Source organism: Tupaia chinensis, unplaced genomic scaffold (genome assembly GCF_000334495.1).
Source record: "Tupaia chinensis unplaced genomic scaffold, TupChi_1.0 Scaffold144276_1, whole genome shotgun sequence".
Classification (NCBI taxonomy): Eukaryota; Metazoa; Chordata; class Mammalia; order Scandentia; family Tupaiidae; genus Tupaia; species Tupaia belangeri.
The window spans coordinates 1,022,261-1,034,615 of NW_006204133.1; the positions used below are offsets into that span (position 1 = coordinate 1,022,261).

The 12,355-nt window shown below is 53.7% G+C and overlaps 2 protein-coding genes across 7 annotated transcripts in view; one reads left to right on the plus strand and one right to left on the minus strand.

Annotated features, from left to right (window-relative positions):
* The window catches only part of FER1L5 (fer-1 like family member 5), a 71,411-nt gene extending 68,115 nt beyond the window's left edge, over positions 1 to 3,296 (plus strand). Inside the window, exons 46-53 of the mRNA XM_006166563.3 lie at positions 821 to 909; positions 1,159 to 1,254; positions 1,435 to 1,576; positions 1,754 to 1,853; positions 1,927 to 2,120; positions 2,268 to 2,377; positions 2,555 to 2,702; positions 2,811 to 3,296. Coding sequence (XP_006166625.1) covers positions 821 to 909; positions 1,159 to 1,254; positions 1,435 to 1,576; positions 1,754 to 1,853; positions 1,927 to 2,120; positions 2,268 to 2,377; positions 2,555 to 2,702; positions 2,811 to 2,996 — 1,065 coding nt within the window. The 3' untranslated portion in view covers positions 2,997 to 3,296. The remainder of the gene's footprint in view (positions 1 to 820; positions 910 to 1,158; positions 1,255 to 1,434; positions 1,577 to 1,753; positions 1,854 to 1,926; positions 2,121 to 2,267; positions 2,378 to 2,554; positions 2,703 to 2,810) is intronic.
* A 924-nt stretch (positions 3,297 to 4,220) lies between these two features.
* Positions 4,221 to 12,355, minus strand: part of LMAN2L (lectin, mannose binding 2 like) — a 35,366-nt gene continuing 27,231 nt past the window's right edge. For 2 of the 6 annotated variants that reach the window (XM_006166564.3, XM_014583441.2), the window contains 5 exons: positions 9,482 to 9,514; positions 8,069 to 8,230; positions 7,865 to 7,979; positions 5,928 to 6,047; positions 4,221 to 5,617 (listed from right to left, as the gene is read on the minus strand). In XM_006166564.3, the coding sequence (XP_006166626.1) occupies positions 5,475 to 5,617; positions 5,928 to 6,047; positions 7,865 to 7,979; positions 8,069 to 8,230; positions 9,482 to 9,514 (573 nt within the window). In that variant the 3' untranslated portion in view covers positions 4,221 to 5,474. The remainder of the gene's footprint in view (positions 5,618 to 5,927; positions 6,048 to 7,864; positions 7,980 to 8,068; positions 8,231 to 9,481; positions 9,515 to 12,355) is intronic. The other 4 variants (XM_014583442.2, XM_027767503.1, XM_027767501.1 and 1 more) reach the window with 3 other exon arrangements.

The following is a 12,355-nucleotide window of genomic DNA, read 5'->3' on the forward strand; positions in this document are numbered from 1 at the left end:
GTGGGAAGCCACCACAAGCCCCACCAGCCAACACCTCCGTTGCCCCTAGTCTCCCCTGAGGGGTGGGGAGGTCTGACCTGCACCGCAGGTCAGACTCAGACGGTGCAGACATTACAACCTCGGTTCTGGCTGTTAATTGTAGGCTGTGTTTTCTCCATACCAAGGAATCCCCAACAGAGGAATAAAAATCCTCAAAGGCACCCTAATTATCGTCACCCTGCAGCCACCATAATGGCTCATCTCACCCTCCAGCTTCCCCGAGCTGACACCACATTCGAGACACGCACCTCTGCTGTGCATTTGTAAGCCATTCTCCTCAAACTGGTTTTCTTGAACAGAGTCGATCTGAGCCACGGCTGTTTACCTGTTTTCCAGTTTTGTTTGTTCTGCCCTCTCACTTCTCGCCACCTTCAGGTCTTCGTAGATCTCTGTGTTCAGTGGCAAGTTTCCGCTTCGTGTGGTCATGGACATACAGTGACCTGGAAATGTGGACTGATCCCCCTTGTTCCCCCTTCCTAAGGGCTTCTCAGCCAATCCCATTCTGGAGCCCTGCCCAGACAGGCCGGCCAGCAGGCCCTGCTGCCTGCCCTTAGCTCTCCAGACCTCAGTCGTAGGTGAAATCCCGGCACCACGCCATCGAAGCCATCACACCCCAACCTCACTGCTCTGTTCTCCTGGGGCAGCGGTGGGTGGTCGCCTCGGCCCTCACCCTCAGTGCTGGAACACACAAAGACCTCAGAAGCTGGGGCAGGGCCCAGAGGCCAGCCTGCTGGGGACAGAGGCTAACCACCCCTGACCAGTTCATCCGTCCTGGCTCTAGGGAAAGGTACAAATGTGGGTGGACATCTTCCCCACGAAGCTGGGGCCTCCTGGCCCCCCGGTCAACATCAGCCCTAGAAAGCCGAAACGGTGAGTGACAGCCTGCCTCCCCACGGCTGCCTTGCGTTTAGTCTCCCTGGGGGCAGAGTGCCACTGTCCTCAAACGCCGACTTGCCATGCTTTCCTCTGTTGGGAGAAGAGGAAGTTCTCCGGGGAGCTTTCTCCCCGAGCCCCCCAAGTCCAGCCAGAACATGGAGGGCAGCATCCCAGGCCTCTTCCCCTCAAAGCTGCAGCTGGGGAGCTATTCCTCAGCAAAGGCTCAGAGCACAGTGGCTGCAGGTACGAGCTGCGCTGCGTCATCTGGAAAACCGCCAACGTGGACCTGATGCGTGACACCTTGAGTAAAGAGAAAACGAGTGACATCTACATCAAAGGGTGAGGAGAGGAGGGGTTCCCAGCCAGCCTTCCGGTCTCCAGAGCCGTCATCCTGCTTGGTCTCCTAGTCCCGAGGGGCCACCTCTACATGCCCGCTGTGCCTGGTGTCAGCTGGCCTGTGGATCAGGCCTGGATGGGGACAAGACATATGAACCCCAGGTGAAGAGACTCTGGCCGCAGGTGGCTCTACGGGCTGGAGAAGGATGTGCAGAAGACGGACATCCACTACCACTCCGTGACTGGGGAGGCCTACTTCAACTGGCGCTTCATCTTCACCATGGACTACCTGGCGGCGGAGCGCGTGTGCGTCCAGAGCCAGAAGGTGACGGGCCGGAGTTCCCCTCCAGCCCCTCCCTCCGGGGGCCCACAAGACATGCCAGAACAGTGTCCTCAGTGGAACCCCTTCCTTTCTGGGTCCATCCCTGGGTGGCAGGCTGCCAGGGTGTCCCAGGGAACCGCGAGGAGACAGCAGGTCACGTGAGCTCACACCCTCCTCCAGGATTACATCTGGAGCTTGGACCCCACCTCGATGAAGTTCCCAGCGCGGCTCATCATCCAGGTCTGGGACAATGACGTCTTCTCCCCTGATGACTTCATAGGTGAGACCCTGGCACAGGCTTGGGAGCAGGGCAGGGCGCTCCTCCTTGCTATGGCATCTCTCTGGGCTCACAGGGGTCCTGGAGCTGGATTTGTCCGATATGCCGTTGCCGGCCCGCCACGCCAAGCAGTGCACCATCAAGATGATGGAGGCCGACCCCAAGTGGCGCCACTTCCTGCGACACAAGCACTTCTCCCTCTTTACGAAGAGGACTGTAACTGGCTGGTGGCCTTGCCAGGCCTCAGACGGTGGCAAATGGCGCCTGTCGGTAGGAGCTGGGGAAGGTGTCTCTGGATAGGACGGTTACACCACGGAGCCTGGCACTGGCCGGCTTCCGGGGCCCTGAGCTAAACCCTTTCCCGCCTGGCTCTCGGGGAGAGGTGCTGCCGTCTGAATTCCCCTGTGGTGTCCCCAGGGCAAGGTGAAGATGACCCTGGAGATTCTGTCCGAGAAGGAAGCCTCCATCAAGCCAGCCGGGCGAGGCCAGTCAGAACCCAACCAATACCCTACCCTCCAACCTCCCCCGTAAGAGCCAGCGGGGCATGGGTGCCATTGTCTTTCTCCAGTTCGGCTGGGGTGGTGGCCAGTGGGCTCCCGGGACGGGGTGACGCAGCCCCAGCAGGGCAGGCAGGCTCTCGGTTGTGATCGGCTGACCTGAAGGCCCCCCGCCCTCATCATGCCATCTCTCCTGCACACGGACAGCCGCATCTACACCTCTCTCATGTGGCTCCGGTCACCTATTCGATATTTCTGCCACGTTTTCTGGAAACGCTACCGCTTCCAAATCATCCTCCTCTCGGCCATAGCGACTATAGGGCTTATGCTGTTCAATTTCATCTATTCAGCCCCGGTGAGTGGCAGCTGTGGGGACTGGGACAAGGGCACGGCGGCTGTTGGGGTGACTGAGGAGCGTGCCCTCAGACTGCTGGCTAGGCTGACTGTTCTCCACTCTCTCTAGCACTACTTGGCCATGACCTGGGTCAAGCCTGAACTTCGGCTGAATCCTCCCATCAGCATAGTCAATCTCATCACGTCACTCAACACCAGCAATGACAGTTCCACCATCCTCACCACCCAGGATCCGAACCTAAAGTCTACAACACACCAACAGCTGAACTCCTCCCGGAGCACAAGAATCATCTGAGTGATTGTTCCAGAACTTCCAGCCCCGCGGGACTAACTCACGTGCTGCATGCCCGCCTTCCCCTGCCTAGACCAGCTCCACCCTTGGACTGCCCACCGGTTCCTTGTTTCCGTCTCTAGGACACATGTGAGGGGCGAGGGGTGAGGGGCACCCTGGCTACGCTGTTCAGAAAGCCCTTCCGACAAGGACAGCAGAGCTGCAGTTTCCCACTGAAATAAACACGTTCCGTAACAGAGCCATCTTGTAATCTGAGAGGCTGAGAAAGGCTAAAGAAAAAAACTTCAAAGTGGGACCAGCACCTGGTATAATGGCTATGTCGCTGGACTCCCATGTAGTCCACTACAGTTCAAATCCCAGACCCAGTGGCTAAAACTCATGCCGGGTGCGTGTGCATGCGTGCCCAAGATCCCGAGAGTAGAATGGAGAAGGGATTGCGGCATGGCCATCCCCCCTGGGGGGTGATTTCTCACTGTCTCTGTCTGTCTCTGTCTTTCTGGCAAGCGCATGCACCCTATAGCAAAAACCTCTCAAAATAAATAAGCAAATACTTCAAAGTGGGGGCCAACAGGTGGCATGGTGGCTAAGGTGCCACATGGCCAACCAAGATTCGAGCTCTGGACCCAGACACTTGAAAATCACTCCAGGCACATGTGTGTGTGTGCCCAAAGTCCTAGGAGAATGGAGAAGGGACCGGTATGGCCATACCCCTGAGGAGGGTGATTTCTCACTTTCCCTCTCACTGTCTCTCTCTCACCAGCAAGCACATGTGCCCTATGGCAAAACCTTAAAATAAATAAATAAAGCGCTTCAAGGTGAAAAAAAGAGCTACAAGCCCACCCAGTGTCTCCCCTTAAACTTAAAAGGACAGGAGAGACATTGCCTTTCTCAGTTCTCCCTGGTTCTAAGCCAGGCTCTAGTTCGGTCTGTTCTCCGGCAGCCTGGAGCTACTCTGCCACGCAGGGAGGTGCTGGGATTCACTCTGGCCCTGCTGCGCCTTCATCCCACCTGAGGACCGCAGTGCAGCCCGTGGTACTCAGGGAAGCATGTGGACAGATCAAAGGCCTGAGAAGATGGAGATGGACGAGCAGCCATGGTGACCCTCCTCCCTGCGCTGAGATGAGGGCGTTCCAGGGCGGAGCAAGGGTCGACGGGCTTGAGGCTCAGGATAAAGGCCTGATCTTGCCCTAAACCCACCCCTGGAAGGAAGGACACTGAGTCAGAAGCTCAAGTTTGGTTCCATCAGCTATTTTAAGAATTTCCTTTACACTACAGAGCTCAGAGTTCCAGCCGTCCAGGGAGACTCTCAGCCTGCAGCCAGCGTAATCACAGAGCAGACCGGTGGGCAGCACGGGACCCATCAGATAAGGCAGTGGAGTGAGGGCTGACGAGCACAGCACGGAGGCTGTGCCGCCCGGTGGTGACGAACTCTTCCAGGCACAGGTGAGGAGGGTCTGTGGCTCCCAGACTTGCAACATGGCAACGGCAGCCATTGCTTTGCTGCTAAGAAAAAGACACAGGTTTCCTCTTTGGGGAGTATCCAAACCCAGGTTATAAGAACGCTTCCTTATGCTTGCAGCATTCCAAGTGGGATTCCAAAAATCACAACAAACACCAAACATGCACCTAAGCAGGTCCAGCAGGTCACAAAACATCTCCATGTCAGACCCCATGGCAAAGGTTGCTTCAGGGGACCAGCCTGGAGCTGCAGCTAACCCTGCAAATTCGTGAAGTCGTCCAAGCCCCTCTTGAATGTGCGCACTGATTTTCCGCCAAGCCTGACTGGGGGCCTGAAGGCCCTGACAGAAAGGCCACAGACACGCCAAGACTCACGGTGGCGAACAGAGCCTGGGGTGGTGTGCAGGGCAGGAGGGCTGTCCCTAGGGCCACCCAGCAAGGGCCAGTGGAACCTGTTTGCTCTGCAGGCCCAGGCGACACAGTGTCCTTTCTGCTCAGACAACACGCGGCAAGGACAGTGATGGAGGGGTGGGGGACGGTGAGGCAGAGAAGAGGCTTCACCCACATTTCAAAACAAAGTCCCTCAGGTGGGCGGACAGAGGTTCGGGTAAAAAGCGAAAGCCAGTGACGGCATGGCCGATGGTATGAGGCATTATCCGTTTTCTACTCTTTGTAGATTTAAGAAAGAAGAATGAGGGCCCTCTGAGTCCAAACCAGGCAGCAGGCTAGTCTTGCTCTGAGGCTGGCACTGCCAGAGAAGGGCTCTCGCATGCCTCTTCACGCCCGTGCGGGGTGCAGGAAAAGGCACACACAGAGGCATCGCCCTGGGTGGGCGGCTCCTGGACCAGAGTTAATGTCCCATGGGTGGCCGTGGGGACGTGGAGTCCCTGCATTTGAAGCTCCGCTGTCCCTGACCAGCTGCTGGAGGCTGGAGGAGGCCCACCAAGCTGCGTGCTCAGGCTGGCACCTGCTCGCCCCAGACGTCACGGGGGATGGTTGTACGGGTGGTGGCCACAGGAGGGCTCAGTAGAAGCGCTTTCGGCTCTGTTCCTGCCATTTGTTGTAGAGTATGATGCCAATGACAATGGCAAACACGGAGAATACCAGAGAGAAGAAGACGATGAGGAAGAGGGCCAGGCCACTCAGTGGTGGCAGTGGGGCTGTCACTGAGGAAGCAAGAGAGAAGCAAGTCAGAGACGGAGCTTCCCAACGGGAGGACGGGCCAACAGGCTGACTAGCCCCGTTCACGACACCGATCTGGGGACCTGGAGCCCACACACTCCCTCCTAGGTGCCTCAGTGTCCACGTGCAGCAGGAAGACAAGTGGGAAGGTGGTGCGTGGGCACTGGGCTCTTCAGAGAAGAACGCAGCAAGGAGACCCCCCTGCAAGCTGCAGGCACAAGTCAGCTTGGGCCTCACACAGCCCAGCAACCTCCTCCCCAAGCACAAGGCCATCTCCCAGCATCCCCTGCTCACTCTCGGGCAGCTTCATGTTGTCCACCGAGGGCAAGAACACATCTCGATGCAGCTTCTCCTCTTCTGGGGTTCTCTCTACCGTCAGCTCGAACAACTTCAGGGAAATGATGTCATGATTATCTACAGAAGGGAGGAAGGACTACTCAAGCCATCTCAAAAAGCAATATCTTGGGACCAGTTAGTGTAATGGTTATGTCACTGGACTCCCATGTAGGCAACTGGTTTGAGTCCCAGACCCAGTGGCTTAAACTAACACTGGATACGTGTGCGCGCATGCCCGAGATCCCGAGAGAAGAATGAAGGAGAAGGGATTGCGGCATGGACATCCCCCATGGGGGGTGATTTCTCGCTTTCTGTCTCTCTGTTTCTCTCTGTCTTTCTGGTGAGCACACGCGCCCTATAGCAAAAACAAAAAAGAGGTATCTTTGGGGTCAGCAGGTGGCATGGTGGTTAAGGATGCCAGACTCCCACATGGCTGACTGTGGTTCAAGTCCTGGACCTGGTGGCTTATTTTCTCACTTTCTCTCTTTCTCCCTTCCTCTCTGGTTAAATTTAAAGGGGCTAGCAGGTGCTGTGGTAGTTAAGGCACTGGATGCTCCCACATGGCTGGCCACGCATGGTTCGAGGCCCGGACCTGGTAGGGCTTTCTCACTTTCCCTCTTTCTCTCTCTGGGTCTCTCTCTGGTCAAAGTTAAAATGAATGAATAAATAAATAAAATTAAAAAAATAATAATTGAACCCTCCCTATTATTCCATCTAAAAATAAGGATGGGGAACAAGGCATATGCTATATTCTTCTGTATTTAAGTTTTTATCAATAAGTAGGTATTACCTGTATAATTAAAACACTTAGACATACAAGAATTAGGGCCAGCCTGTGGGCATGGTGGTTAAGACACTGGATCCCACATGGCTGACCACACAGTTTGAGTCTTGGACCCAGCAGCTTGAGAAATATCCTGGGGAACCAGCAGTTAGCGTAATGGCTATGTCACTGGACTTCCACGTGGTCGACCGCAGTTCGCGTCCTGGACCCGGTGGCTTGAGGCTCACGCCGGGCGCGTGTGCGTGCGTGCCCAGGATCCCGAGAGGAGAGGGGAGAGGGGATTGCGACGTGACCATTCCCCCTGGGGGGTGATTTCTCGCTTTCTGTCTCTGTGTCTTTCTCTGTCTGTCTGGCGAGCGCACGCGCCCTATAGCAAAAAACCTCTTCAAAAAAAAGGAATATCCTGAACACCTATGCATGTATGCCCAAAATCCTAAAAGGAAAAAGGAATGGAGAGGAGATTACCCGGTGATCATCCCTATAGAGGGTGCTTCCTCAACTTCTCTCTCCCTCTCTGTGAGAGCAAATGCCCTCTGGCAAATTGAAAAAAATAAAATCCTATGCCATATGTAAAACCTTCCAGCACAGTGAGAGGTGACCCAGTGGCGCTGTAGCTTCCTGCAGCAAGGCCTGCACACGCGTGCACCCTCACACAACGCAGGGAAGCTTTCCCTTTCTCTCTTTCTCTCTCGCTCTATCCCTCTCTGGCAAAATAAAATAAGATAATTCTTTAAAAAAAAAAAAGACTTTTTTTTGCCTAGGATTTGAGTGTTCGCCAGAGAGACAGCGAGGGAAAAGAAGAAATCACCCTCTCGCCCCCAGGAGGAATGGCCATGCTAAAATTTCTTCCCCTCCATTCTCCTCTTGGGATTTTAGGCATGCACGTACATACACCCAGAGTGATTTTCAAGCTGTAGGCCTGGACTCGAACTGTAGTCACCCAGGCGGGAATCCAGTGCCTCAACCACCACACCAAACACCAAACAAATGCTGGCCTCTGGGCGTGGGTTTCTATGAGACAGGAATGCAGGATGAAAAGCTCTCGGCACTTTCGTCAAGGCCTGGGTACTGAGAGGAGGCCTCAGGGCAAACAGGGCACCAGTGGCCGTACCTGAGAGGTCCCCAGTGATGGAGGAGGTGCCGAAGTAGTAGCCCCGGGGCAGACGGACCCCGGGCACCTCGATGCAGTCCCTCCACTCGTGCTTGCCATCGATGTCCATCATTATCTGGCATTTACAAAAAAGATCAAAGATGCTTAGGCCATGGGAGCAGGAGCAGGAGCCACACTGCCAACTGGTCCGGGACAGGAACTCACCGTCAGGTGCCTCTTGACGTAGCGAATCACAAGGAAAGTGTCGTAGTGGAGATTGCGGACGATGGCCGTGCAGCCTCCCAGCTCTGTGGGCCGCCCATCCCGCTCATGATCGTAGCTGAGGGAGCCGTTGTTCACCATGGCCGAGATGTAGGGGAACACCCTCTGGGAAGCAGGAAGGGAGAGGCAGACAGTGAGGAAGTGCTCTTGGGAAGCCTGCCCTGCACCTGCAGCAGCAGGGACTGTGCACATAGAAGGCGAGCCGCACAGCAGGCCAGACGACTGCTCTCATCAGGAGCAGCTGCCAAGAACCCGCACCCCAACGGTCACTCAGGAGGGGGGCCAGGGAGCACACGACGACCTCCGCTCTCAGTGACTCTCCTTGCTCTGATCTGGAGCAGGCCTGCCATGGCCCTGTGAGACGCTGGAGTCTGACTCGCATTCCCCCACTGATCAGCATCTGGCCCAATACCAGCGGCTTCCTTTCCACGTACATACACCTATCTCTCCAATGCTTCTTGGAGGAAAAAAAGTCCATTATTAATGAAGTGGTGTCTCCACTTCAGCCCGCCCCCACCCCCACAGGGGCAGTTTGCACACAGCAGGTATTCTGAAAATACCAGCGTGCCTGAGCAGGGGAACCTTTCCATTTAGAATAGCTCCTTTCAAAGTAGAAAATCCCTGAGAGGTGTGATGTGAAATGGATCAGGACCCAGAGAGCACTGCCAGGCCAGCTGCAGGTTGGGCTTCTCCAGCCTCGCTGACTACTCCTAATCAAAAACTTACCAGGGGCCAGGCAGTGGGGCAGCAGTAATGAGACTGGACACACATGGCAAAGGTCCTTGGTTGACACCCCAACACCTCCCTGAGCATGCCAGGTTGGCTGAGATTGAGCATGGATCGAGGCATGGGAAACCTATTGGGAATACCTATCCCTCTGTGTGTATGTGTATGTGTGTGACATAAATCAATAAAATCAATAAACTTAAAAAAAAAAAAAAAGACTTTCTGGCCCATTAAATCCATTTCTGTATAATTTTTTCCCAATGCCAAGAGAATAAGGTTCTTCCAAAGAAGAAAATGGAAAGTTTCCCCATAACTCAATTCTTTTCCCATCTACTCAGAAGCTCTCCTGACCAACCGAAATTCTCCCTTAGAAATGATGAAATAACCATTCCAGAACAAGCCTGGTGCCAAGGCAGTGCAGGGGCAGGGTGATGAGAGGAGAGGGTAACAGAGGCATGCCACTCCTTCAGTAAGCTCCCCGCTGTCCTAGACGGTCACATGCAAGGTGAGATGCAGTCAAGACCAGAGAACGGGGACTCCTGAGACAACAGCCACATGGACTCTCAACAGCACGGATGCCGATGAACACGTGGGCAGAGGAATGGCCATGTGGGGTCAAGAACTGAGTACCTGGACTCCTGGAGAGTACCGCCGCTTCTGGGCCTGCGAGGGTCCAACAGGTTGTTACAGAAGAGAGAGGGCACAGAACACAGGAGACCAAGTCAGAAAGAAACGGCTGTGGAAGTGCTAGGGCCCAGCTGAGGGACGAACAAGGCAACCTAATCCCCTGACGGACGTTACAGTCCAGGAGGGTATGCGGCAAGTCCCTGCATCCCTCAAAAGGATATGCGAAACACGGGCACTTGTACATTTTTCTGAGGGAGGGGATCTGTTACTGGCATCGGGTTCTCAGAGGCACACAGGCAGGCCTCTCTAACCATGGGAGGTCCTGAAGGAGGAGCTTCATCAAACACACAGCAGCGCACTGCCCTGCCAGGCCCCACTGGGCTCTGGGAGTCGGATGCTCAGGCCACGAGCTTTTACCCAGACTACTGTATTTCCACAGCTAGGGGGGAGACAGGAAAGATAAGAGGCTGAAGTCACTTCTTCCAAAGATACCCTTCCTGCCCAGGTCTCAGGGTACCGTGCCCAGAACACTGAAATCCCACCACCAGAGACTATAAAATTAACTGTAATCCACAGAGATCAGACACCCTCTAATTAAGCCTCATGGACATATATTTCCAGATAACTGTTGTCATTCTAACCGCCACACATACACAGGGAAGCAGTTCCGTGGGAGCGCTGCGGCATGACAGATTTAAAGAATCGTCAGTCTCAGGGTACTTAGCTTTGCTCCAGAAAACTACCACAGTTCTAAGATACTAGCAAGAACAGATACCTGCACAGCTCCGCTCAGTCCACCCTCAGGGAAGAGCATGTGGAGGCGCACAGCCCAAAGCATTCATTCCTATAAGACTCAGCGAGCACCTCTTAAAGCCAGCCATTGCTCCAGATGCAGAGGGTCTGGCTGCCAATGAGACAGACTGCTTTGTGCGTGGAGCTGACATCGGAATGGAGGAGACCAACTATAAACAAGTAAAACAATTTCAGGGCTTGTGGCCTAGTGGTTAAGGGAGCCAGATCCCACATGGCAGACCACACAGTTCAAAACCCAGCACTGGAGGCTTCAAAAACACACTGGACATGTGCGCATGTGTGCCCCAAATCCCAACAGCATAGAGAAATGGAGAAGGGATGGTGGCATGACCACACTCTATGAGGGGAAGTTTTCTCCCTCTTTTCCTCTCTGTCTCTCTCTGGTGAGCACAAATACCCTCTGAACAAAGGCCAGTAGGTGGCATGGTGGTTAAGGCACTGGACTCTCACATGGCCAACTGCAGTTCGAGCCTCAGACCTGGCAGCTTGCTTTCTCACTTTCCCTCTCTCTCTCTTTTCAGTCAAATTAAAAATGATAATAATAAAATAAAATAATTCTAAACAAATGAATAAAAATTAAATACATAAAAATTTCATAGGCCTACCCACAGTGGCGCAGGCAGCAGGGTTGTTTGCTATGCGATGCCTGAGGCCATATGGGAAGCTCCAGGTTTGCACGCATGGGCACACTCATGACCCTGGCTGGTTACAGGGCTGGGGGCAGGATGGCGGCACGAAGATGCTGCTGGGACTGCCCCTCTCTCTCTCTCATGTGAAGAAAATATACTTCAAGGAGTGTTAAATGCTATGACGAAAATCAAATAGGTCATATGACAGAGGTGAATAAGGGAAACTTTCCCTAAGGATGCGACACCTAGGCCGAGACCCACATAATTAGAAGAGGCCCGCCAAAAGATCTGGGGGCATCCGAGGCCCAGAGCTGGCATTTTCAAGGAGCTGGAAAAAGATAGGCGGGTCTGAACCCAGCTAACGCCTGCGGTAGCCTCACAGTGTCTGCCCGGCTGTTCTCTTCAGCCGCTGGCAGGATACACACGGGATGGAGAAAGGAATGAAATCATCCTCAGATGATTAAACTGCCATAAAATTACTCTTACACAGCGATCACTTTGCAAGGGAACCGTGGGCAAGTGATCAAGCAGTTCATAGAAGAGGGCTTCTGAGAGAAAGCTCCTGATTTCACTGAACATTTATGGAGGGATTAGGAATGTGCTGGGGAACTCTAATGCCTCCCGGACTTGCCTCATTTACCACCGTCAATACCCCCACAGACGTTTATGTTGCAATTTTAAAGAGCCTGCTTAGGACAGCAACCCTTAGCCACCTGGCCTCACTCTCTCCAAGGCCGGTGTGGCACTGGATCACCCTGTAACAGCTGGAGGGAAGCTGGGCCTCGGGACCCCTGGGACAGCATTTCAACTGCACACCATGCAGGTCCCTCAGTCAGAGTGCGAGTCAGTGGGTCTACAGTGGAATGGAGGATGATGTATTTTTTTTTTTTAAGTACCATGGAAGACTCTGATGTACAGCCAGATTAAAAAATACTGCGTTAGAGGGACCAGCACATGGAGTAATGGTTATGTCGCTGGACTCCCATGGTTTGAGTTCCAGACACTGGCTTAAAACTCATGCCGGGCACATGTGCATGCATGCCCAAAATCCCGAGAGAAGAATGGAGAAGAAAGGATTGTGGCATGGTCATTCCCCCCCCCCCCGGGGAATGATTTCTCACTTGCTGTCTCTCTGGTGAGTGCATGTGCCCTATAACAAAAAATCCCTCTCTAAAAAAAAAAAAAGAATACTGCACTAGACACAGAGCCCCATAGCTTTGTAGCTGAAATGTGTCTACCTTAGCAAGTCATGGCTTGGCCTTCAACTTTTCACCTCGTGTTAGCAGTAAGTTGTTTAATGTCATCCTATTTTCTACCCTTAGCCAAAAGGTTTGTTTTTTGTTTGGTTGGTTTATTTTTTTTCATTTGTTTTAAGGGTTTCTGTTTTTTTTTTTTTTTTTTTTTTTTTGGGGGTTTTTACACTGCGGGCGCTGTG